Consider the following 26,573-nt stretch of genomic DNA (forward strand, 5'->3'; position numbering starts at 1 on the left):
ACCCACTATTTTAATAGTGGGATTCACCTGTTCAAAATCAAGTGGAAATAAACAGATTAAAATTAAAATGAATCATTTCCAGGCTGTACAATTGTGCACACTTAATGAACTGCATTATTATCACTTCAAAGATCTGCCTAACTCAATTGTGATGGACTCCTGTGAGTTATTAGGTGTGCACACTCATGTTAAACGGCTGGTAATTCATCCATCCCTGCAAATCAATAATTATAGAGTAATTTTTTTAACACTCCATTTTATTAGAAAAAGAAAATGGTACACTTGTTCACATAATGGTGTCATTGCAGTACATGTTGTTAATCTCCACTGTCTCGCTGTTGCCTCTCCTCCATTGTCCAGCTCCATTAGCCTGCCCTTGCATGGCTTCACTGCTAATTGTTGGATTGCAGCCAGTGCATCTCCAACAATCGCGTCCCTCCTGCCCCCACACAGTTATCTCCAGAGTTCACCAAGGTTCTATCCTTGACGGCCTCCTCTTCCTTATCCAACAGATGTCCCTCAGCAACATCATCTGCCAGCACAGGGCCAGCTTTCACATGTATGTTGATGATGAGTAGATCCACTACTTGAGATATGTAATATCTCCAAATTTGCAGACGACACAAAGCTGGGTGGGCATGTGTGCTGTGAGGTGGATGCCGAGAAACTCCAGGATGATTTGGATAGGTTGGGTGATTGGGCAAAAGTGTGGCAGATGCAATATAACGTGGATAAATGTGAGGTTATCCACTTTGGTGTCAAAAACAGGAAGGCAGATTATTATCTGAATGGCAATAGATTGGGAGAAGGGGAAGTGCAACGAGACCTGGGTGTCCTTGTGCACCTGTCGCTGAAGGTAAGCATGCAGGTGCAGCAGGCGGTTAAGAAGGCAAATGGTATGTTGGCCTTCGTAGCGAGAGGGTTTGAGTACAGGAACAAGGATGTCTTGCTGCAGTTGTACAGGGCCTTGGTGAGACCACATCTTGAGTATTGTGTGCAGTTTTGGTCGCCTTATCTGAGGAAGGATGTTCTTGCCATGGAAGGAGTTCAGTGAAGATTCACCAGGCTGATACCTGGGATGGCAGGAATGACGTATGAGGAGAGATTGGGACGATTGGACTTGTACTCGCTGGAGTTTAGAAGAGTGAGAGGGAATCTTATTGAAACTTATAAAATTCTAACAGGACTGGACAGACTAGATGCAGGAAGGATGTTCCCGATGGTCGGGGAGTCCAGAACCAGGGGTCACAGTCTAAGGATAAGGGGTAGGCCATTTAGGACAGAGATGAGGAGGAGTTTCTTCACCCAGAGAGTGGTGAACCTGTGGAATTCTCTACCACAGAAGGCAGTAGAGGCCAATTCATTAAATATATTTAAGAAGGAGTTGGATATATTTACATAAGAACATAAGAACATAAGAAATAGGAGCAGGAGTAGGCCAATCGGCCCCTCGAGCCTGCTCCGCCATTCAATAAGATCATGGCTGATCTGATCCTAACCGCCAATCTACTATCACAGAACCATCTCCTGAATCTAACAGAATTAGACACACAAAATAGGAGCAGGATCAGGCTACACGGCCCCTGGGCCCGCTCCGCTACCCACAGGGCCACGACCGATCCGAACCTAGACTCATGTCCAAATTCCTGCCCGCTCCCCGTAACCCTTAATTCCCTTTACTTCTAGGAAACTGTCTATTTCTGTTTTAAATTTATGTAATGATGTAGCTTCTACAGCTTTTTGGGGCAGCATATTCCATGGACCTACCACCCTCTGAGTGAAGTAGTTCCTCCTCATCTCAGTTTCTTAAGGCTAAAGGGATCAAGGGGTATGGGGAGAAAGCAGGGACTGGGTACTGAAATTGGATGATCAGCCATGATCGCATTAAATGGCGGAGCAGGCTCGAGGGGCCGAATGGCCTACTCCTGCTCCTATCTTCTATGTTTCTATGTTTCTATGTCTATGTTTCTCTCAACTCATTTTCAGCTCTGCTCTATCAGGCTGCCTGTCTGACACCAAGTCATGGATAAACCCTAACTCCCTGCAATTTAGCTTTGGGAAGACTGAAGCCTTCCTTTTCTGGCCCTGCCATAAACTACACTTCCTTTTCACTGATTTCATTACACGCCCCGCCAACTTTCTCAGGCTATGCCAGACTGTACGAAACTTTGGCATTCTGTTCAACTCTGAGCTGATTTTCAACCCCAATTCTTTTACATCACAGCAGGTCATGTTTTGCAGGTGGAAGTGAGCTGTGATGTAAAGGAATTGGGGTTGAAAATCAGCTCAGAGTTGAATAGTTTCGTACTTCCACCTGCAAAACATGACCTGTCTCAGCCTCTCTACCACTGAAACCCTTATCCCTGCTTTTATCACTTGAAGGATTGTTTGTTCCAACCTCCTCCTTTCTGGCCTCCCATTCTCTGCTGCCCACAAACTCCACTTTATTCAAAGCACAGCCGCCCATTTCCTATTGCACACTAAGGCTGGAATTTTGCCAGCACTCAGAGGGCAGGTTCGGAGGTGGGTCCGCTGTCAAAATTGAAAAGTTTGACAGCGGGTCGGGATCCCACTGTCAACCCTCCTCCATGTCAGTTTCCCAAGTGTCAGGTCTATCTGCGCTTTACAGACCCAACACCAAGCAGCAGGAGAGCCAATTCAGATACATAAGAGCTTGTTAAAAGGTACTTAAACACCATTTTACCATGTACTTACCATTTTACCAGCTTTTTCACAAGGTTCCCGGCGCTTGGGGATCACGTCGGGTAAGTAGGTCGGCTGTCAGTGACTCTCCATTCCTCTGAATAGTTGACAGCTATAAAAGTGGTATAAAAGCTACCATTTCACAGCTGTTCACTTTCCAATGTTGGAAGGCTTCAGGATTTGGAAGACACTTTTCAGTTTTATGCAGTTTGGAAGTGTTTGGAGTAAACTCTCTATCCAGTGTCACCTCCTTGGAGCAACCTCTCTCACCATTGACAGATCGCTTCTGTCATCTCAACTTCAGCTGCCATCTATTCCAGCAACATCGGTGCCCTTGAAAAAATCTCACCTTGGTCCTCAGAATCCCACCACGATCAGCCCCAGCACCAACATCACCAGGCACACCAGCATCACCAACAACAACACCTACCTGCTCTGCAATCACCTGATGCTGCACAGGACACAGGGCATCAGCACCCAACCACACTGCTGTCCAGGACGCCAGGGGTGGCCTCACCAAGGCCAGATTTACTTCACTTGACGCTGTACACCCTGGCTGCCACATGATGTGCCAGGTTGGCACCACCCCACACCAACACCATAAAGCATACCTACAATACCCAAGCCATTCCTTTCACACTCATCACCACTGCGGGGGGTACAGTTATGTCTCATCATTCACTGCAACTCACTAAGCCACTTCCAAAGGTGCACACAAATCTGTCCAAGAAGGCAGTGTGGAAAATGAAGATTTTAATGCTTGGCAACACATCAACAGAAACTTTACATGAACATTGCATAAAACACCCAAGTGCCTACCATTGTGTGTTGTTAGTTGGTATGATTGGACAAGGATGAGGGTGAGTGTGAGGGGTGACTAGTGAGATGGGGATGTGATGATGTAGATAGAGAGGGATGGGTGGAGGTGCAAGGTAAGTTGGTGTGAGTAAGGATGTGCAGGAGTAGGGTAGGGAAGGCAGAGTGATGGGGATGTGATGAGTGGCACAGCAGGAGGAGGTTGAGTGTGGCTTTGCAGTAACATTTTGTGATCTACTGAGATCATTGAAAGGTTTGCACCACTGCATCCTGGTCCTCCTGACGACATCCCTGCTTGTGTCCTCCTGTGCAATGTGCAACCACACTGTGTTGGTGTCCTGGAGAGGTCTCTTCTGCCCATGGGAAGGAAAGAGATCCTCCCTGTGTGCGGTGACTCCCTCCATAAGCATATGGAGGGAGTCCTGGGAGAGCCTGGATGCAGCCGTGCACCTTTGTGCAGTGCTTATCAGTGTTTGCAGCACCTCAATGCTGTCGAACACTGACAGCAGAACTGTCAAAATGAATGTGGGCATGGTCCCTTTAAGGAAACCGGCTGATGAAGCGTCATCAAATGACATCATCAGACCCGCTTCCTTTTAATTGGCCGGGAACCATTCAGGGCGGGCTTAACAAGCCCAATCAATGGAAAATTCTTCTCAGCGCGGGATGGAGCTGGGAGCAGATCGCCACCCGCCACCTACCTCGGCCACACCGAGCCTGCCTCGGTTGGCGAAATCGCGGCCTGTGTTTCAACGTACTCTTACCTCGGGATCACACACATATTCTTCTGAATCTTCACCTTCCTTTAGCAGGGAGCGATGAGCCTTCATGCATCCATGCTTGCTAATAATGTGGTCCAACAAGATATGTTTTAGAAGGGGTCCAGCAAGACTCCTGCTGCCTTGAACTGGAATATTTTGATTTTGGAAAAATCTTTAACATAACAGGCAAGCCATGGCAGGTTGTTTAACATCCTGAAATGGGACACTTCTTACTTCTGGGAGACAGCTCCATGCAGACTGGCTCCAGTGTAAACTGAGAAAATGCATCTCAGCTATGGCAGGTGGATTTGAGAGATATGTAACCATAGGAAATTAATCCACAGCTTTGTCGTTGAGAAGCGAGTGGTTGACTTAGAGAGCACGCAACATTTCATTTAGGCAGTACAGACTTCTCACACTTCAAAGTGGAATGCAAACCTTAACTTTCCGTGCTGTAATAGATAACCGATGCCTCGGAATAAAAGCGGCTGTGTTTTTTAAGGCAGCAGTTGAGTATTTTAGTCTGTGGTTTTGAGGAATCAAATGGCATTATAGAGAGATTTGAGAAAAATGTTTGTCTAAGCAGACCCTATTTATGTAATTTTCAACAGTGCATACATTAGACATTCTACCCCCCAAATTCTTCTCTCTATTTCAGGATTCTAAAGCTTTTTCGTTTAATTTCTCATTGCCAAAGAGTTCATCTCTACTTGCTTGCTGTCAATCAGCCCTTTTGCAGCCATTGCTCCATTCCTGAAAGACAGGCAGTGAAACACAATCAGTGAGGCATGACCAGTCACACCTCTACCACACACAGTCGAGATTATTGAGCTATCTGCTTGCAGGAACCTGAATTCTTAACTGCATGATTTCCCACTGACAGCCCCTCGGTCTTTGTTGACCCTGACTATGTCACCACTCCGACTCCAGGGATAGCTTAATAATCCAGAAATTGTTCTGATTTAACACAGGTCATTGAGCTTTCCATTTACAGTCACCTTAATTCGATATGCTGTAGTAACAATTGTCATCTCACTGTTCATTCAGAATGCGGCACTACTCCAACAGTGCGCACTGATGATTATTTACTAAACCCCAAAACTGTGCGCCCTGATCAAAAAGTTCCTGTTGCCTTCCAAGCTTTCTGAGTAGAATGGCACTGTAGGGTAGATTCTTCCCACGAAGTGTTGTACCTCATTCACCATGAGTGCACATTGGGAAATCACAGATTGAATCATAGAATCATAGACATTTACGGCACAGAAGGAAGCCATTCACCCCATTGTGTCTGCATTGGCCGAAAAAGAGCGATCCCAGCCTAATCCCACTTTCCAGCTCTTGGTCCGTAGCCCTGTGGGTTACGGCTCTTCATGTGCACATCCAAGCACGTTTCAAATGTGATGAGGGTTTCTGCCTTGACCACCCTTTCAGGCAGTGAGTTCCAGACCCTTATCACCCTCTGGGCCTGTAATATCTCAATGCACACTGGTGGAGTGTGAGGTACCTGTGAGGACTTGGAAAATCTACCCTATAATTATATATGTATACCAAATTAAAGAGAGATATGCTCAAATATGCATACTCAAAATAGTCAGCTATTCCTGTTTGATGTGGTCCAGTAAACATTTTGGAGTTTGACAGAGTATAATATTTTTATGGTGCAAAGTATACCACAGTTGAACAGTAATAACATGCTGCATTCTTGAACTAAAGAGAACTGTTAGGAAAATGTAACACCACATTATTACATCATTTTTGAAGTCTGTTGCTCATACACTGCTACACTGAAGCAAGCTCTAATATTGTAGAATTGTTAAAGAATTGTATTGTCTTCTTAACACTGGGACCTCAGCTTAAATGTCAACCCCCCTCTCTGGAAAGATTCCCTCTCTGCTTGCTGTATTGGTCTGAATTAAATGAGTTGGTTAATCTGAATCCAGTTCATAATGAGTAAAAAAAAAAATCCTAATTAAAATTGGGAGGCCGCACGGATAGATAGCTCAGAGAATGGAGGTTTTACTTTGTTGCAGTCGAGTGCTGTTTTGTGAGGGTGGATTTGAAGCACTTGGCTGGGACAGTTCATTAGGAACTTTGCCCTGCATGTAACCTATGCTATATTTGGCCTGTGAGCATTCAATACTGGCAGTCAGTGAGCAAAATGAAAAAGAAAATTGTTCCATTCCCCACTGACATGTCGTGATGAGCACAAACTTCACACAAATAGCAGAAAGAGTTTGGAGGTCCGCACGTCAATCAGCCCTCACACACACCAGCAAATTCCAAAGTCAGCAGCAGGAAAAGGAGAAAAAAAATTGTACTTAATTGTGTCTTAAAGGCACTTAGCTGATCCCAATCGGCCACCCATTGGCATAGATGACTTTACATTCCTGGCACACCGAGCAATTCAAAATAAACATTGATGAATTGTCTCTATGGTCACATATTGAATTTGTCCGTCAGACAGCCCCGTAATTTATATACAAGGGAGGTCATTGAATAGAAATAATATATCATTCAGCTTAAAGTAAGCTTGACAATTCTGAAGTCCTCGTACTTGGGTTTCCAGTTTAAAGATTAAGATATAAAGTTGTAAATAGCACTGGGTGATGTCATACAAATACCTAATGCATTTACATCAAATTCCTCTGTGTGGCATTTTAACAAAAGCATTAAAGCTCATGTTAAAATAGCAAAAAGAGGACTTTAATTTGAACATCTTAAGTGTCTGTATGAGTACAATGTCCTTGTATTTGCTCCCCAACTTCCTCTCACCACTTGCCCTCCCCTCAAGCAGTGCCAATCAGGTAACTTATTTCACGGAATTGCTGGTTTATAGATGTTGTAAATTTTTGAAATGCTGCCGCTCTAAAAGTTATTTGACAAAGTTACTAGTCATTGGGGGAAAAATTCAGTTGTCTGCGCCTCCCGTTAGCGCCTTAAGAGGGCGCTAATGGGGCGCAAAGCAACTAGCGCCCGGGCGCGGCGATGTTTGCGCTGCTCGCGAAATTAACTAGACATTTTGCGGCGGCGCTAAACACTACCACCACGATCTCCTGCGCCGGCAGATCGTGATGTCAGTCGAGTGCACAACGCCCCGGTAACGCCCCGGACCGGATATTGAGTGGCGCCCCCTGCCTTACCGCCTGCCGCTAGCAATGACAGGTTGAGGGGAGCGTTTTGCAGTCAGGAAGGGACTGGGGGAGCGCTATTTAAAGGCGACCGCTTCCTGCCTTTTTTTGTTGGTGGCATTTTTGCACCACGCATTCTGAGAGAGAGAGAGAGACTTCTGGAGAGATTCTACACTGTGTGAAGGAGTTTTGGGTACTGAGCAGCACTTTGCAGGTTCATTTTGATTTGCCCTTCCTTATATCGATTTAGAAGAGACTGTGGGGGCTGCACTCTGAGCTCTTTCCCTGGGCCTCTCCATTGTTCTTTCCAGCAGATTTGATGTACAGGTCTCTCCAGGCCGAGATTCAAGGCTGCAATGAGCAGGATGTGGATGGAGACCAAGATCAACTCTCCCCTTTAAGATAAAAACAGAAAATGCTGGAGATACTCAGCAGGTCAAGCAGCATCTGTGAAGAGAGAAACAGAATTAACGTTTCAGGTCGATGACCATTCATCAGAACTCCCCTTTAAGAATTGGCCGGTGCCAGTGTGTCTGTGTTCCATTGCTGACTGACATCACATGAGCTTCGCCAGCGCTCTGAGGTAGCGCCTCGCTCCTCGGCCTTTGCGCCTTAAGACAGGTGTGAAGTGCCTGATTTAGCGTTCCAAAAGCCAAGTTTGCTGTCGGAGGTGATAATTAGCGCCAGGTGCTAAACTTTGCGCACGGCCGAAAATGGCGCCCCAAATGGGGCGATACTGAATTTTTCCCCCATGGAGTCATAATGGCACAGAAGGAGGCCATTCGGCCCATCGAGTCAGTGCACTATATTCTTTCGCTCCTCCTCTTGCAAAGCGGCACGTCAAAATTTATGGAAATTGGTCATAACTTTAAAAAACATTTTAAAATTTGGCACGGGATGTTGCATGCCTGAGTAATTTGTGCACTCTTGTGGAAAAGATGAAAATTATGATTTTAGCATTAAAATGCAAACATCATTTGTGGGTGTCAAGATTGCTGAATCAAGTTCTGCAGCAATTAAAGTAATTTTAATAAGCACTTATCATAGTTTGCAGATGTTACAATGTGAAGTGTAAAGTTAATGATTTAAGAAGTGCAGTCAATTTGTTGTAAGGTTTATTCACTGCAGTTTTAAATTGCTTTATTTCAATCAGCATAAAAGTGCCTCACGGTTTATTAACCCTCTTTTCTGCTGTTAATTATTGTTTACAATTATTAAGAAAAGGCAAAACCGAATGATCAAATCCCCATCTAAAGAAAGGCTTGCCACAATGATGGGTCATTTCCCTTTGCTATGCATGAAGCCTTATAAAGTAACAGAGACATATCGCCCACATTCAATCCCGCTCATGTGCTTTCCACCTTCAGGCTCTCCTTGTTTAACTGAAAGAGCAAATTGCTGCATTATTTGGGCCCCGCTGTGGCCTCTATATTGGCCTACATGACACATGCTTCATTGATGGGAGAGGAATTTGATCCGAACATGTTAATTGTATAATACACAATGTAATAGTTGCCATCGTGTGTGTCCTTGTATTTACTCCCCTTCGCTCTCTCCTAACCCCCTCCCCCGAGCACCACTATTGAAGCAACTTATTTCCACTAATTCTGTTGCATCTGGAGCATTCCCCCATTTTAAGGTACTCCGTCTAATAGCCTATGTGCTGGTGAAAGTCAAATATAGAAGATACTAATGGTCAATTAGCTTTTAAAACCAGAACCTGACCACAAGCCTCCTGAAAAGGAATTGGGAATTGTCCAACCAGAGCTGCCCAAACAGCAAATGAAGGTCCAATTTGAACCTGTCTCACTGTTGCAATTGGGTTGCAGGTCTTGGTAAACAGATTACAGTATTTGGATTTTCCAGTTTTATTTTGATAGTTACCTCAATAACCTGAAAGTTGGACTGGATTCACAGGAACATAGGAATTGCTAAATGAAAGGAGACCCAGATCCAGTTCTAACGAAGGGCCATCGACCTGAAACGTTAACTCTGTTTCTCTCTCCACGGATGCTGCCTGACCTGCTGAGTTTTCTGTTGTTATCCCAAATCCACCTACTTCACCTTCTACCAGCCTGGTAGTTGCATGATACAACAATAATGGAGCTGTTGACTCATCATATTGTACAATTTCCATTAATGTGACCGGTCACTGAATCTTTACTAAGTAGTTGAGTTATGTTCTCAGCCTGTTTTAAAGACAAACACGGATGGCAAGCATGATACAGCATCACCGATTTTTCATTGTGGTGCCCTTAATGTACTGGGTTAAAATACTCGCGTCTTTTGCTTGCACGTAAAGTCTTTTATTAAGTCTTTTATTGATGCCTTCTGAGTTTCACCAAATAAACTCCCGCTCATCCAGAACTCTGCTGCTCATATCAAATCCCACACTTCTATCACATCTATCCTGACCAACTGCAATTGGCTCCCCATCCTCCAGTGCATTGACTTTAAGATCCTTGTTTTCATTTTCAGATCCCTCTGTGGCTTTGCTCAACCCTGCCTCTGCAAATTCCTCCAGCCTTATGTATCAGCCTGCACCCTCCGCTTTACTGATATGGCCCACCGTGGGTCTCTACTGTTGATGTCATGATAATTAATTACTGCTCATGCATCCTGTCTTGTCACTGATCTCCTCACCTTCAGAAGTATCATCCAAATCTATCTCTTCAACCGCACCTTTGGTCACTTCTGTAACCTTTCTCCCACTTCCTGCTAAGTATCCTTTGGTCACTTGTAAAGCTCCTTGGAGTGTTTCTTACATGAAAAGCACATATAATTTTAAATTTGATTGTAATTAATTTATGGACAAGTATCATAGGAAATACATTTAAAATTCTACTATGAAAATAAACTGTGCTTATTTCTTGGTTGACTTTTCAGATTGCGTGGCCTCCAACACCCACCAGGAGAGATGAATGCAAATGGGCGGGGAAGGATCTTGGGGTAAGAATTACATTTTACTGATATTATAGTTTAGCATCAGTACGTGTGAATTAATTGTCAATGTCAGTAAAGGTGAGACAGTGCATGTGGGCAACACTGCTCACGTTGATGATGAAGAGTTGGAAATCCTGATAGAGGAGGTGCTACAAAGGAGGATGGCACTATGTGGACTGACGGCCACCCTTCAATAAAAACACAGGACGAGCTGAACAGTGGGAAATCATTAATTCAGTCATTGCAGTTACCTAGGGCGTTTACACCTAGCTGAACATGAGAGAGAGCTTTGCTAGTAACAAGAGGAAGATGATGGTAAATCTGCTTCTCATTGATGTACACATTCTTTGCGGAGCCCATTAAGCATTGTCATAACCCTAAGTTGTCAGGAAGTCCCTCACCCTCAGTAAGGTCCCAATTAAAGCATTGTACACAACCACTGTCCTTTTGCATACAGTCTTTTATTGCTCAAAGGGTAGACAGCGCACTTTTCTTGCAGATAAAGGTGGCAGACATTGAACAGCTAACAGATTCTCAGGTCTTCAGGTTGAAACAGTGCTCTGGAGCCTCACTCCCAGCTTAGGCATGGAACCAAAATATAAGATTAATGACATGGTAATGAAGACCACACATGGTTGTAATGTGGTCTCATTTTCCCGTGAATCAGGCATGTGACAGGCGTCCAGCAGCTGCCAGCCAGGTCCTTATGTATCTATGAAGAATTCACTTTACAATTTTGCTGCATGAAGCACACGGAAGAAATCTTCCCCAGAAAGACTGCAGTGATGGCTTGCCAGCTCATGCTCCCACCCATCACCATACTGACAGTGAGGCACGACTTACCTCCCGACCCAATTGTTACAACTCACTGGATTGACACTGGTGATGGTTTTAGATTTCAACTTGTAAGATAAGACCCAATTTCACATATTAAAAACTGATTTCTTTGACATCTTAGTGAAAAAAATACATGCTTCTGCCTGCAGGTAAATTATTACAATACTTTGTTACGACCTCTTTTAATTTGTGCTGTGTTATGACCTATGCTACAAGCACGTCAGTTCCTCAGCTGAAGTGCCCAAATATTTGCGCGGAAAACTTTTACGAGCAATGATAATTCTCATTCACATAAAATCAAGCATTGATTGCCTGGAGACATGTATTCTAAAATCTGTTTGTCAAAATCTAATAAATTAAAATATATGTTAGTAAATAGGTTTAAACTTGAAAAACAAATTATCCTTTAAGTATTTTATAAAACAGGTTCTGAGAACTGTATATTTAGTGAGATATATGCTGAGGACAGCCCAGTGGCTGTAGCTGTAGATCCTTGGGAGGAAAACCCTGAGGGCGAAGGTTGGAAGTTGAGCCTCAGCGGTCACTGAAACACACCTACTTTCACTAAGCAAACGTCGCCAGGTCGTTACTGGAGAAAGCTCTGTGCTGCAGTGGACTCTTCCATGAGGGGGAAAAGCGGCTGATCTAGTCTCGTCTCTCAGAAGCACACCTGTCGACTGATGGTGTTGATGACAGCGGTGGAGGAGTCAGCAGCTCAGACGATTCTGTCCTTCTGGCTGAAAGAGGAAGACGCGAGCAGACATTCTGTCTCTCAGTCAGCATGTGTGTGTCACATACATAGATACATAGATACATAGAAGATAGGAGCAGGAGTAGGCCATTCGGCCCTTCGTGCCTGCTCCGCCATTTAATGAGATCATGGCTGATCCTTTAATTCAGTATCCCGTCCCCGCCTTCTCTCCGTAACCCTTAACCCCTTTTGCCCGTAGAAATATATCTAATTCCCTCTTAAATATATTTAATGAGTTGGCGTACACTGCCCTCTGTGGCAATGAGTTCCACAGGTTCACCACTCTCTGAGTGAAGAAATTCCCCCTCATCTCTGTCCTAAATGGTTTAGCCCTTATCCTTAAATTATGTCCTCTAGTTCTGTTCTCACCCGCCAAGGGAAACATTCCTTCTGCATCCAGTCTGTCTAGACCTGTCAGAATTTTATACACTTCTATGAGGTCCCCTCTCAATCTTCTAAACTCCAGTGTGTACATCCCTAAACTACATAGTCTCTCCTCATAGGTCATTCCCGCCATTCCTGGTATCAGCCTGGTGAATCGCCGCTGCACCCCCTCCATGGCAAGAACATCCTTCCTCAGATGAGGCGACCAAAACTGTACACAGTACTCGAGGTGTGGTCTCACCAGTGCCCTGTACAGCTGCAGCAAGGTATCCCTGTTCCTGTATTCTAACCCTTTTGCTATGAAGGCCAGCATACCGTTTGCCTTCTTGACCGCCTGTTGCACCTGCATGCTCGCCTTCAGTGACTGGTGTACAAGAACACCCAGGTCTCTCTGTACTTCCCCCTCTCCCAATCTATTGCCATTTAAATAATAATTTGCCCTCCCGTTCCTGCACCCAAGGTGGATAACTTCGCACTTGTCCACATTATAGTGCATCTGCCATTTATCCGCCCAATCGCCCAGTCTGTCCAAATCGCTCTGGAGCTTCCTGGTCTCTTCCTCTGAGCCCACCCCACCTCCTAGTTTAGTGTCGTCTGCAAATTTGGAAATGCTGCATCCGACTCCCTGATCCAGGTCATTAATGTAAATTGTGAACAGCTGGGGGCCCAGGACAGATCCCTGTGGTACCCCACTTGTTACTGCCTGCCATTCAGAAAATGAGCCGTTTATTCCAACTCTCTGTTTTCTATCTGACAGCCAGTTCCCTATCCACGCCAAAACTTTCCCCTTTATCCCATGAGCCTCAATTTTCCATGCTAATCTTTTATGTGGGACCTTATCGAAGGCCTTTTGGAAGTCCAGGTACACCACATCTACTGGCTCTCCCCCATCTATTCTACCAGTTACTCCCTCAAAAAATTCCAATAGATTAGTCAAGCACGATTTACCCTTTGTAAATCCATGTTGACTCTGTCCTATCCTGTCCCCATTTGCTAAGTGCTCCGCTATTTCATCCTTAATGATGGACTCCAGCATTTTGCCCACAACTGATGTAAGGCTTACAGGTCTGTAATTACCTGCTTTTTCCCTACCCCCCTTTTTGAATAGTGGGGTAACGTTAGCTACCCTCCAATCCATCGGCACTGTTCCCCCTGATTCCTGGTCACACTTACCACATAGCATAGACGAATGCTTCGCTGTGCAACTTCACCAGTGTCAAGGCTCACAGATAAGAACTACTGCCAAACGGAGTGGCACTTATTTTTATGCCTTAAGGAACAGTTTCAACTATTTGGACTTGGACATCTTTGAGAATCTCATACTGACCATCAGACAAGCTGGCATTGATGTATATGTTAATAGGAGACAGCAACAGGGGAGCTAAAGGCAGGGAAACAAAAATCAAAAATAAAATTAGGTTTGTGATTCACTGCTACAGTGGGAATCAGCAAGAAAGTACAACTACCAAAAATTGGGAACATTTGATGAGATTTGAGCATTTCATCATAATCAGTGTTGTATTGAGTTGGATCTCGACCAATTCTGCTCAGTTTTCCAGAGTAAAGCACTCTGCAGATCTCCATTCATTGTCGGGCACCTGATCTGGCTGCGGGGCTGATCATACTCTCCTGCACTGTGGACAGCAGACTGTGATTAATTTGCAGTCGTTATTTTGTGTGGTGAGTACGTTAGTCTGTAAAACACGCTGCCGCTGGAGCTATAATGGATCAATGGGTCTGTTTATTTATTCCCCGATTGTCTGCCAGCATCATTATTAATATTTACTCCAGGAAGAGCCTCCAGTGCAGGAATGTTCCATTCACTTTTAGCGCCTTTGATATCAAGCTTAAAATCAAACACATCGACAACTGGAAAAAAACTCATTTGTCAAAAATCCACTGTTTATTTTCTTCCCACAATTCATTAACGTTGACTCACTGAACCACATTTTGACACCTAGCTCAAGTGTGGCACTATTGGTATGGTAGGAAGAACGAGGAGAGGGTACAATCCTAAAGGGGGTGCAAGAACAGAGAGACTGTCTGGGGGTATATGTGCACAAATCATTGAAGGTGGCAGGTTGAGAAAGCGATTAAAAAAGTTTACAGGATCCTGGGCTTCATAAATAGAGGCATAGAGTACAAAAGCAAGGAAGTTATGATGAACCTTTATAAAACACTGGTTCGGCCTCAACTGGAATATTGGGGGCGATTTTCTGCCGTCGGAAGAGACGGGTTTGGAGGTGGGAAAGGCGGGAAAATCAGATTCAAAGCGGTCGGGTTCGGAACCCATCTCCAACCCGCCTCTGCGGGATTTTGCCGGTGCCGGTTTTGGAGGTCGGGAAACGCTCCCGCCTCCAGCTGGCCATTGCGATACTTGTGATCATTAAATGCTCGTTAAGGGCCTCTCTAAGCCTATTTTGAGAGGCCCTCGTGATTTTTCGACAATTTCAGCATGCTCCACGCACCTCCTGAACCACGCCAGGTAAACCTGGCGGGTTGACTCATGGGTGGCCTCCTCACAGCTGCAGGTCTAACAAGACATGGTTTATTGCAGCAAGGATTACTTGCAGGTGCCAGACCTTGACTTTAAAAGGTCACTGAGCACTTTTAGAAGGCCGTCCGAAGTCGGAGGTACTGCAGCTTGACTCCATCAACTGTGGGACATCCTTGGAAGACCCTCTCCCCACTTGCAATGAGCGCTTCCCCAAAGGAGGCATCTACAAGCAGCATGGGAACCATTTGTTTTCTTTCTGCATGGACCTCAGATGAGGATGAGGAGGAGGAGGAGGCTGAGGAGGAGGAGGAGGATCTGGAGGAGGAGGAGCAGGAAGAGGTCAGAGCGCCAGTGTATCGACCAGTGGCAGTGGCAGCACATGAGCACATGGCTGCCGGGATGTAAGGGATGAACTTATCCTGGCCAGATTTGCATAGGTTGCCCAAGTTGGCACATGTCCTTGGCTCCAGCCTGGGACATCATTGACAATGGACATGACTCCCTGGTCTCCTTTCACTCAGGCCACCAACCTGGCAATGCAAGTGGAGCTGCCTAAGATGAAAGAACAGAAGCCATAATGCTAACATTTTGGCTTCAAATCCTTTTAATGCTTTCCAACAGGGATGGCATTTCATCAATGCACATAAAGGGCTGGATTTTGCTACGGGGGCGGGTTGGAGGTGGGGAACCCACATTCGGGCTTGTTGTCCCGCCTCCATGGAGATGTGGCCAACCCACTGGATTTTCCTCTGATTGACCTTGTTGAGCCCGCCCTGTGGGCTCAGCAGGCCAATTAAGGGCCACCCGGCAACAGGTGACGTCAGAGATTGACATTTCATCTGTCAAAAGCTTTTGGCAGATGAAATATCAGTGTTTAACAGCTGTTTGAAGCTGTCAAGCACTGAAAAACTGCTAATTCAGCCTCAGTCCTTTCTCAGGATAACTTTTAAATCATTTTGCTGCAGAAACCAAGAAGCTGTTTTTTTTTTAAAAATCGGAGCTTCTGTGGTTCTTGCAGCCGACTCCCGACACCGGAATGCAGGACTCCTGTAAAGGTAAGTAAAAGTAAGTTAAACTTATTTAAACACTTTAAACACTTGCAAAACACTTACCTTTGCACTCCTGCACCCCTCACTCACCTGAACACTGGGTATCTTGACCCCTCCAAGACCTCAGACCCACGTCCCGCCTCGAAAACTTTTCGTGGTTTGGAGCTGTCGGGAAGCTCACAAACCAGCAATAAAAATCGCGAATAGGCAAAAAACTACCTGTTAACTACCTGCTAACAGGCAGTTTAATTGCCTTTAATCCCTTCCCGCCTCTGGGAGTCGGGTTCCAGCACTTGTCGGCAACCCGACTCCTATGAAATTGACATGGAGGCGGGTTGGAGGCAGGATGGGGTCGGGACCCCCGGATCTCCGATTTTTATCGCCCGCACGCCTCCAACCCGACTCCAGGGGCTTAGGAAAATCCAGCCCAAACATTCTCCCAATCTGCACACAGATCTGGAGGTTATATCCCTTGTCAGCTGGACCCACAGAGGTTTCTTTGGCAGGTCTCTTCCTCCCAGATGAGGGGAAGAGCACCTCCATGCTAGCTGTCACCCCTTCAAACAACTTCTGCAGTGCCTCATCCGAGAGCCTCGGGGAGGCCCTTGCCTTGGAATTGGACATAGTGGTTTCTCAGAATATGTTGCAGGTGGTGCAGCATAGGCAGAAATCCTGTGGAATGAGCCAAGGGAGCAAGAAGCCATAAAATCAGACTGGAAAAGTGCTGTCAACAGAGGCGGGTTTCAGTCCCAGAACACTCATTGACCAAGGGCATCCCACACCTCAGAAATCAAGTGGCCAACCAGGGAAAAATCGCAAATTTTTGAAAACTATCAGTGGAGGCGAGTTTCAAACCCACCCTAACTAAAACCCGCCTCCATCTCGCCTCCAGTGAGAAAATCGCCCCCAATTGTGTCCAATTCTGGGCACCGCACTTTAGGAAGGATGTGAAGGCTTCAGAGAGGGTGCAGAAAAGATTTACAAGAATGGTTCCAGGGATGAGGGACCTCAGTTACGTGGATAGACTGGAGAGGCTGGGGTTGTTCTCCTTGGAGCAGAGAAGGTTGAGATAAGATTTGATAAAGGTGTTCAAAATCATGAGGGGTCTGGACAGAGTAGATAGAGAGAAACTGGGGGGAATTTTGCCAGCCCTGGGGAGGCGGGTATGGAGGCGGGACTGCCGGGAAAATGGCAGAAACTGGGAGCAGGTGGTTAACAGGCAGTTTGAGGCTTATCCCCATTTTACCCACACAAGTGTGGGCTTCCCGACGGCTGTGAACCTCACCAGGGTCAGCGAGGCGAGCAGTGGGTCTACGGGGGTGAGAGGAGTCGGACAGTCCACTGTAGAGGTGAGTGATGGGTGCAAGTGTGGAGAGGTAAGTATGAGAGGCGAGTGTAAAGTGTTAGAAAAAGTTTACTTACCTTTGTTTCTTCCTGCAGGCTTCAACCCTTGGGGATCCAGAGGTGCCTCATCTCGACGGCAGAGATCACAGAATGGCTGCTGCATTCTCAGATGCAGGAGCCATCTGATTTCTGCTGAGGAGAGAGGTTTGGTGAGTCTTCAGTCCAAAGGCTTACCTTAGAACAGAGATTGTCAGTGTTTGAGTGACAGCTTCTCAAAGCTGTCAAACGCTGACAATTCATCTGTCAAAAATTTTCGACAGATGAAACGTCATACGCTGACGTCCTCTGTCGCCGGCTTTCCCTTAATTGGCTGGCTAAGCCCGCAAAGCGGGTTTAACAGGGTCAAATAAAGGGAAAATAGTGTGGGTTGGCCGGACGTCGTTAGGGGTGGGACTGAAACCCGACAACCAGCAGTCCCGCCCCCAACGCGCCCCCATTGAGAAAATCCAGCCCACTGTTCTCATTGGTGGAAGGGTCGAGAACCAGAGGACACAGATTTAAGGTGATTGGCAGAAGAACCAAAGGCGACATGAGGAAAAACCATTTTACGCAGCGAGTGGTTAGGATCTGGAATGCACTGCCTGAGAGGGTGGTGGAGGCAGATTCAATCGCGGCTTTCAAAAGGGAGTTGGATAAGAACCTGAAGGAAAAACATTTGCAGGGCTCCGGGGAAAGGGCGGGGAGTGGGACTAGCTGAAGTGCTCTTGCAGAGAGCCGGCACGGGCTCGACGGGCCGAATGGCTCCTTCTGTGCTGTAACCATTCTATGATTCTATTGAGGTACTTGAATGATGTTGGAAATCAATTTTACTAAATCTGACTTGTATAGTAAAAGTAATGGTGAGAGCCCAACAGGAGAAAGCGTTACCGCACTAAAAACAGAAAGTAGTCCGACAGGATTCAAAAAAGCATAAATAGCTTAACATTTTTCAGAATTGATGACCTGACCCAGACTCCGATTTTATGCAGAGCTGATGAAGGATCTCCGTCTGAAACATTAACCTGTCTTATTCGCTTCCGAATATCGACTGAGCCGCTGTGCATTGCCAGCATTTTATGTTACATTACACATTTCCAGCATTCACGTTTATTTTCTTTAATCTTAATTGCTGCAAGTGTGTGTGCAACCCAAAACCTCCGAGAACAATACATTTGTTGTCCTAATCATTGATTTTGAATCCCTAACACTTTTCTGCAGGCACAGAATTTTAGCCTTGGTTTTAAGATATTATACACTGACCAGAAGAGGTGGAGATATTCTTCTGTGTTTATTAGATTTAGTGAGAAAATAAGCATGTTTGTGAAAAAAAAACATTGCATACTGGAAATCTTCACCTTTTATTTTCTGTCTCTTTCTGCTATGCTTAATGATTGCAATTTTTATTATAATGACTAGAGGTGAAAGTTGAGCGGATAACAAATACCAACAGAGTAGGTCATATTGGTAGAGCACTACCTCTAGAAATGATTGTCCACAATATTAGCGGACAAATGCTTAATGCATTAACATCATATTCCTACCAATTTTAGTGCAGATGTTTGGAATGCCATATCAATGCATTAAATGTTCACTAATTTTGCAAACAGTAATTTCTATGCTATTATTATCTGATGTAGAAATACATCGGAAACACTTTCACCTGTTTAAACTTTAAGAATTTCAGTAAAATCACAAAAAAATGTAAAGGATGCACAGTATCAAGAAGGTTGTTTTCTGAATTTCCCCTGAAAGTAAATTTCAAAACCTTTTCCCTGCTTGGGAGGATTACTATAAAAAATGTAATCAAAAGTTTACAGTTCAACCTCAGAATATGTTCAGGATCACAGAAGTGGGCGTGCAGTCAGTGTAGCAGCTGTGCTCTTTGCCCGCCTGAGGCCTGAGCTATTTTGAAGCCCGGGCCTCAGTTAAATGCCGGCAGGGAGCTGCAGGCACTACGCGGGGGCCTCACTACAGCTCACTGGTTATGGGACGGCGGGGAACTGGCTCTCTCCCACGCTGCGCCGGCAGGCAGTTCGGACGTGTGAGTGGGGGAGGCAATCCCGAAGACGGGAGGTGTAAGCAGGCCAGTAGCAGGCCGGAGTGTCCATGGGCCCAGGAGCAGCGCTCCTGCTCTTCCTGGAGCCACCAAAAACAAAAGGTCACGTTTCCTCGGCCAGAAAACAACCTTCTTGATACTTTTTCTGAGCAGCTTCCATCGGCACGGTTAAGGTCTGCCGGTTAGGCTGCTCAGCACCTGGTGCAAATGGGCAGAGCGTGCACGCTGCTCACCCACCGGCAACTGGCCCAGGGTTAACCTCGGAACTCATGACATGGTTTGAAAGAGTTGGCCTTTACTTGTGAAAATCTTTGCTAGTTAAAAAGGTTTTAGTGTTTCCCCCTCCCCTCCCATCCTCCTGAAGATGAGAGGCAGTTTGTGAATGCTTGCTCAAGTTAGTCAAGGAGTCACAGCGATACTTGGGCAGGAAGGTGCAGAGGGGCGTGTTCGTGTTAGTGTTTATTTTTTAACTGAGCCAGAATTTGTTTGACATGAAATAAAGGTGAGCATTAAAAACCACTTCAAGGGTCTCTTCGACCCTCTGCCATTGTTAAATATAACCAAACTTTACCGATCTCCCCCTTACAGCCATCCGTGAGTGGAGGCTTTCAGCCAACCAGTGTGGACTCGATCCAAACCTGACCTCGGAAGTAAAATTACAATGGTCCTGATTTTGCGGTCGGAGGTGTGCCAGAATAATAAGCCTCCGAACTGAAAATTAAACACGAACTTACCTTGTGTCTCCGGAGCTTCGGACTCTTGCGCGCCTGGGCCTGTAGGCGGAGCCTGTGTAAAGTCCCACGGATCCCGGGTCGCCGCGGTTCGCAAACATAGAAGATAGGAGCAGCAGTAGGCCATTCGGCCCCTCGAGCCTGCTCCGCCATTCAATGCGATCATTGCAGATCATCCAAATTCAGTGCCCTGTCCCTGCCTTCTCCCCATATCCCTTGATCCCTTTAGCCTTAAGAAATATATCCAACTCCTTCTTTAATATATTTAATGAATTGGCCTCAACTGCCTTCTGTGGTAGAGAATTCCACAGGTTCACCACTCTCTGGGTGAAGAAATTCCTCCTCATCTCTGTCCTAAATGGCTTACCCCTTATCCTTAGACTGTGACCCCTGGTTCTGGACTCCCCCGCCATCGGGAACATCCTTCCTGCATCTAGTCTGTCTAGTCCTGTTAGAATTTTATAAGTTTCAATCCCCTCTCATTCTTCTAAACGCTAGCGAATACAAGCTCAATCAACCCAATCTCTCTTCATATGTCATTCCTGCCATCCCAGGTATCAGTCTGGTGAATCTTCGCTGCACTCCCTCCATGGCAAGAACATCCTTCCTCAGATAAGGCGATCAAAACTGCACACAATACTCAAGGTGTGGTCTCACCAAGGCCCTGTACAACTGCAGCAAGACATCCTTGCTCCTGCACGCGAATCCTCTCACTATGAAGGCCAACATACCATTTGCCTTCATAACCTCGCATTTATCCACATTATACTGCATCTGCCATGATCTGCCCAATCACCCAACCTGCCCAAATCATACTGGAGTTTCTCTGCATCCTCCTCACAGCACACACGCCCACCCAGCTTTGTGTCGTCTGCAAACTTGGAGATATTACATCAATTCCCTCGTCTAGATCATTAATATATATTGTGAATAGCTGGGGTCCTAGCACCAATACCTGCAGTACCCCACTAGTCACTGCCTGCCACTCGGAAAACGACCCGTGTATTTCAACTCTTTGCTTCCTGTCTGCCAACCAGTTGTCTATCCAAGTCAGTACCTTGCCCCCAATCCCATGTGCTTTAATTTTGCACGCTAATCTCTTATGTGGGACCTTATCGAAAGCCTTCTGAAAGTCCAAATACACCACATCCACTGGTTCTCCCTTATCTATTCTACCAGTTACATCCTCAAAAAATTCCAGTAGATTAGTCAAGCATGATTTACCTTTTGTAAATCCATGTTGACTTTGTCCAATCCTGTCACTGTTTGCCAAGTGCTCTGCTATTACATCTTTTATAATGGACTCGAGCATTTTCCCCACCACCGATGTCAGGCTTACCGATCTATAATTCCCTGTTTTCTCTCTACCACCTTTTTTAAATAGTGGGGTTACATTAGCTACCCTCCAATCCATGGGAACTGTTCCAGAGTCTATAGGATTTTGGAAGATGACCAGCAATGCATCTACTATTTCTAGGGCCACTTCCATAAGTACCCTAGGATGTAGATTATCGGCCTTCAATCCCGTCAATTTCCCTAACACCATTTCCCTACAAATACTGATTTCATTCAGTTCCTCCCTCTCATTAGGCCCTATGTTCCCCGACATCTCTGGGAGGTTATTTGTGTCCTCCTTTGTGAAGACAGAACCAAAGTATGTATTTATTTGGTCTGCCATTTCTTTGTTCCCCATTATAAATTCCCCTGATTCTGACTGCAAGGGACCTACGCTTGACTTCACCAATCTTTTTCTCTTCACATATCTATAGAAGCTTTTACAGTCAGTTTTTATGTTCCCAGCAAGCTTACTCTCATACTCTATTTCCCCCCTCTTAATTAATCCCTTTGTCCTCCTTTGCTGAATCCTAAACTGGTCCCAATCCTCAGATTTGCTGCTTTTTCTGGCCAATTTATATGTCCTCTCCTTGGATCTTATGCTATCCCTAATTTCCCTGGTTAGCCATGGTTGAGTCACCTTTTTTGTTTTATTTTTATGCCAAACAAGGATGAACAAATTCTGTAGTTCATCCATGCGATCTTTAAATGTTTGCCATTGCCTATCCACCATCAACCCTTTAAGTAATGTTCCCCAATCCACCCTAGCCAACTCGCACCTCATACCATCATAGTTTCCTTTATTTAAATTCAGGACCCTAGCCTCTGAGTCAAATACTTCACTCTGCATCTTAATGAAAAATTCCATCATATTATGATCGCTCCTCCCCAAGGGGTCTCGCACAACAAGATTGCTAATTAATCCTTTCTCATTACATAATACCAAGTCTAAGATGGCCTGATCTCTAGTTGGTTCATCGACATATTGGTCCAGGAAACCATCCCGTATACACTCTAGGAATTCCTCCTCCACAGTATTGTTACTAATTTGGTTAGCCCAATCTATGTGTAGATTAAAGTCACCCATGATAACTGCTGTGCCCTTATTGCATGCGTCTCTAATTTCCCATTTAATGCCATCCCCAACCTCAGCATTACTGTTTGGGGATCTGTATACAACTGCCACTATTGTTTTCTGCCCCTTGGTATTTCCCGGCTCTACCCATACAGATTCCACATCATCAGAGCTAATATCCTTTTTTACTATTGTGTTAATCTCCTCTTTAACCAGCAATGCTACCCCACCTCCTTTTCCTTTTTGCTTGTCTTGAATGTTGAATTCCCAGCCTTGGTCACCCTGGAGCCATGTCTCCGTATTCCCAATTATATCATAATTGATATAAACGTCCCTGGGATCACGTGGGCCAGCCCAACCAATCACAAAGGGGGATTCCTATGATGCTTTTGGTGATTCCAGTTGTGTACGGAATCCCCATAAACAGAATAGGAATCACCGAATAACTAAAATTTCACAACACTTAAATAAAAATAAATGATCACAGGTTCAAAATTAATTAAAATACCCTTTAATTCAGCATTTAAAATAAACATTTAATTTCTTGAAAAATAAATGTAAACATTTTTAAACGGGCCAAAATTTACCTAAACTAATTTTAAAAGTAAGTGAATGTTTAAATCATTTAAAAATGTTTATTTTAATGTTTATTTTAACCCTTACGCTGGTAAAAGAAAGCCTTACACCTGCTTTTACCAGGCATAAGGGTTTTGTGGACATTCGCTGGGCAAATAACCCAGCTCTGCACCAGTGAGAGTGATTTTCTACCGGATGTGGTGGATCTGTCCAAGCGAAACTTGAGAGATTGCAAGCTCCGGGTCTTCGCACTTACGCAGCGCATGTGGGAACCCGGAACCTGCGGGGCCATTCTGAAGACTTCTGACAGCGTACACTGGCGGAAGCACCATCATTTCAGGCCCAATGTTGTAATCCATCGGATCATTGAGTCTCTCCAACGTACTGATTTTGCCAGTAGTTGATTCCTCTTACACATAACTCTGGTTACTTACAATTTTTGTCCAATAGAACCAAATTATATTTGAAACCCAAGAAGTCAAAACCTTATTGTATACAGAGAAAACAATTTAATATTTGAAACATTAAAAGTTTTCTATCTTTAAGAATATGCAAATCTATGATTGTAGGAACGTGTGTGTGATGGACTCATCCATCCTGATCCTAAGAACCTCTACATCAGATATTTTATTTTATTAGAAACTTGTAACTTGCCAGTATGTAAAGTTGTCTTCTGAAGCTGTCCTTCCCGGGGGAGATCATGTAATTGCTCTGGCTGACATCAAACTCCAGGGGTTTGGGGAGAAACAAGTCTAATCTTTGTTTACACCTGTGTCTCTAAACAGTCCTGCATCGAGCTGTGATTGTTCGACCAGATACAGAAACGTTGATCTATGTAAGGTTGCTCCTGTGAGACGAGATGGTGTCATTATTCCTTATGGCTGAACAAGTAAAATAAATGAGCATAAAACACCCGCTCCTTCTTGGAGCAGAAGTCAGGCGTAGTGGCAGCAAAGGGACTGGAAGTTTAGGTGGAATCTGTCTCCAAAACGTTGCCACCCTTTGAGAGCTGCACCAGCAAATACCAACATCACACGAGAGAGAATGGTGATCCAGAGCAGGTCATATTGCTGGAGCACTGGGGGAAGGGAGTGGGTTCTTCTGTCTGCCCACCTTCATCCCAGTGTCAGGTTGGGGATGTATCTGGGGCAGGGGGCTACCTGGGGTCGATGGGAAGTTACAACAGAGACCCCCTTGTTACAACCTTGTTACAGCCAGCAGTACCTCCACTGGTAGACAACAGGTACATGTGCCATTGTGGCCCCCACAGTGGTAGATTTAAATGGCAATTGATCTTATAGGGGTCAGTTTCATTAAAATTGGGGGCCACACCATTGAGGGAGATGAATAGAGGAATTCACTGATGTTTCACCCTTCAGCTTGACCAACCCTTGGCCTGTTTGATGGAATAACTCTGAAATTATTGCAGCTCCAATGGTCTTTGCACCCCTGTAGTGTTACCAATGGTGTAGGCTGTAGCCCCTAATAAGAGAATTTGGGAGGGATCGAGGGGGACAAAGTACAGGAAACTCTTTTTTATCCGGCACCGACGGGACCGGCGTGGTGCCGGTTGATCAAAAAGTCCGGATTACAGAGAGGTATAGTTACCAAGGTACGAGAGCCCCGTACACGGCCACAGATGCAGGAGCCCCGGCTACACGGCATTTGTGCAGGAGTCCCAGTTACACGGCCACAGGTGCAGGAACCCTGGTGCACCAGTCGCTGAAGGTAAGCATGCAGGTGCAGCAGGTGGTTAAGAAGGCAAATGGTATGTTGGCCTTCGTAGCGAGAGGGTTCGAGTACAGGAACAAGGATGTCTTGCTGCAGTTGTACAGGGCCTTGGTGAGACCACATCTTGAGTATTGTGTGCAGTTTTGGTCACCTTATCTGAGGAAGGATGTTCTTGCCATGGAGTGAGTGCAGCGAAGATTCACCAGACTGATACCTGAGATGGCAGAAATGACGTATGAGGAGAGATTGGGTCGATTGGGCTTATACTCGCTGGAGTTTAGAAGAATGAGAGGGGATCTCATTGAAACTTATAAAATTCTAACAGGACTAGACAGACTAGATGCAGGGAGGATGCTCACGATGGCGGGGGAGTCCAGAACCAGGGGTCACTGTCTAAGGATAAGGGGTAAGCCATTTAGGACAGAAATGAGGAGGAATTTCTTCACCCAGAGAGTGGTGAGCCTGTGGAATTCTCTACCACAGAAGGCAGTTGAGGCCAATTCATTAAATATATTCAAGAAGGAGTTGGATATATTTCTCAAGGCTAAAGGGAAAGCAGGGACCGGGTACTGAATTTGGATGATCAGCCATGATCTCATTGAATGTCGGAGCAGGCTCGAGGTGCCGAATGGCCTACTCCTGCTCCTATCTTCTATGTTTCTATGTTACACAGCCACTAATATATAGTAAAACTTACATGAACCTACTCTTGAATTTTGCCGGTTAAGAGAGATTTCCGGTAGTGGGCACAACCGTGCTGCCGGAGTTCCTATCCTACATAGCTTTTCAAAACCTAACCAGGTGTGCATTGTGACAGAATGAGCACCTCCTGGTATAGAACAGATGCTTGTTTAAGACCAAGATATTTGTGTTGCTCAATAAGTATTAGAAGATGCAAAACCTACCCAGGTATTGGAACTAATTCACATTGGACTCTCAGTGGTCTATTCCTTACAGTCTAGAGCTTTGAGGCTTTGAAATCTATTTTTGATTGACATTTTAATAATTGTATAGGTACATTTTTTTGTATCAGCCTGACTTTAAAGTGAAGAGAATGAAAACATCAGGTAACCAGAGATTGTCCTATCTCGCTGTTCCGGTACATGTGCCATGGGTACTCCATGAGAGCTCCGTGTGAAATATATTATTGTGGGATAAAAATGAAACTTTTCCTGATGTGTGATTTTTAAAAATGAAGTATGTTGTACCGAAATTAGCTGATTGAGAGTTCAGTCCCAAATTAAGATTTTAATCATTAATGTATGCTCCAAACTTACTGAGAGAACTGTCAAAACATTAAGAGCTGGAATTTTTTAGAAGCAGATGCTTTAAGTTAAGTGAAGCTTTGTAGTTTCCTTAAATCTAAATCTACAGGCTTGGGAAATTACCCACACGATTCCTTTAGCTTAAGCTTTTCATGCGTCCCAACATTTCTTGAGGAGAATATTGGACCGCGAGGACGGCTCTTCATTGACTGAGGTTGCCACATTGTTTGGAACATTCACCGCACAATGTTGTAACCAGGTTACTGGTGGAGAATCTCTCTTGGTATCTATACAAATATCAAGGGCCCCTTTCCTGGATGGTTGTGATGCTTATCTGTGATTATTGGCATTTATTGCGGCAGGATTTATCAGTGGAATTTTCTTCCATCTGTCCAATGTTTTTGCATTCTGGTGGTGAATAATACAGCGGAGAATGCTGGCTGGATTCCCTGCCTCATAAAACCAGGACCTTTCTGTCTGCAATATGGATGTTAATCACTCTCAGCACTATTTAAACTCTAGATACTGTCATTTAGCATGATGTCTACATCC

The 26,573-nt window shown here is 45.0% G+C and overlaps 1 protein-coding gene across 9 annotated transcripts in view; it reads left to right on the top strand.

Annotated features, from left to right (window-relative positions):
* The window catches only part of LOC147105921 (semaphorin-3A-like), a 553,051-nt gene that overhangs the window by 339,749 nt on the left and 186,729 nt on the right, over positions 1–26,573 (top strand). For all 9 annotated transcript variants that reach the window (XM_086010848.1, XM_086010849.1, XM_086010841.1 and 6 more), the window contains one exon: positions 10,295–10,357. In XM_086010848.1, the coding sequence (XP_085866974.1) occupies positions 10,295–10,357 (63 nt within the window). The remainder of the gene's footprint in view (positions 1–10,294; positions 10,358–26,573) is intronic.

Source organism: Somniosus microcephalus, chromosome 17, assembly GCF_052327205.1.
Source record: "Somniosus microcephalus isolate GS21.2 chromosome 17, FLI_Smic_1.0, whole genome shotgun sequence".
Lineage (NCBI taxonomy): Eukaryota > Metazoa > Chordata > Chondrichthyes > Squaliformes > Somniosidae > Somniosus > Somniosus microcephalus.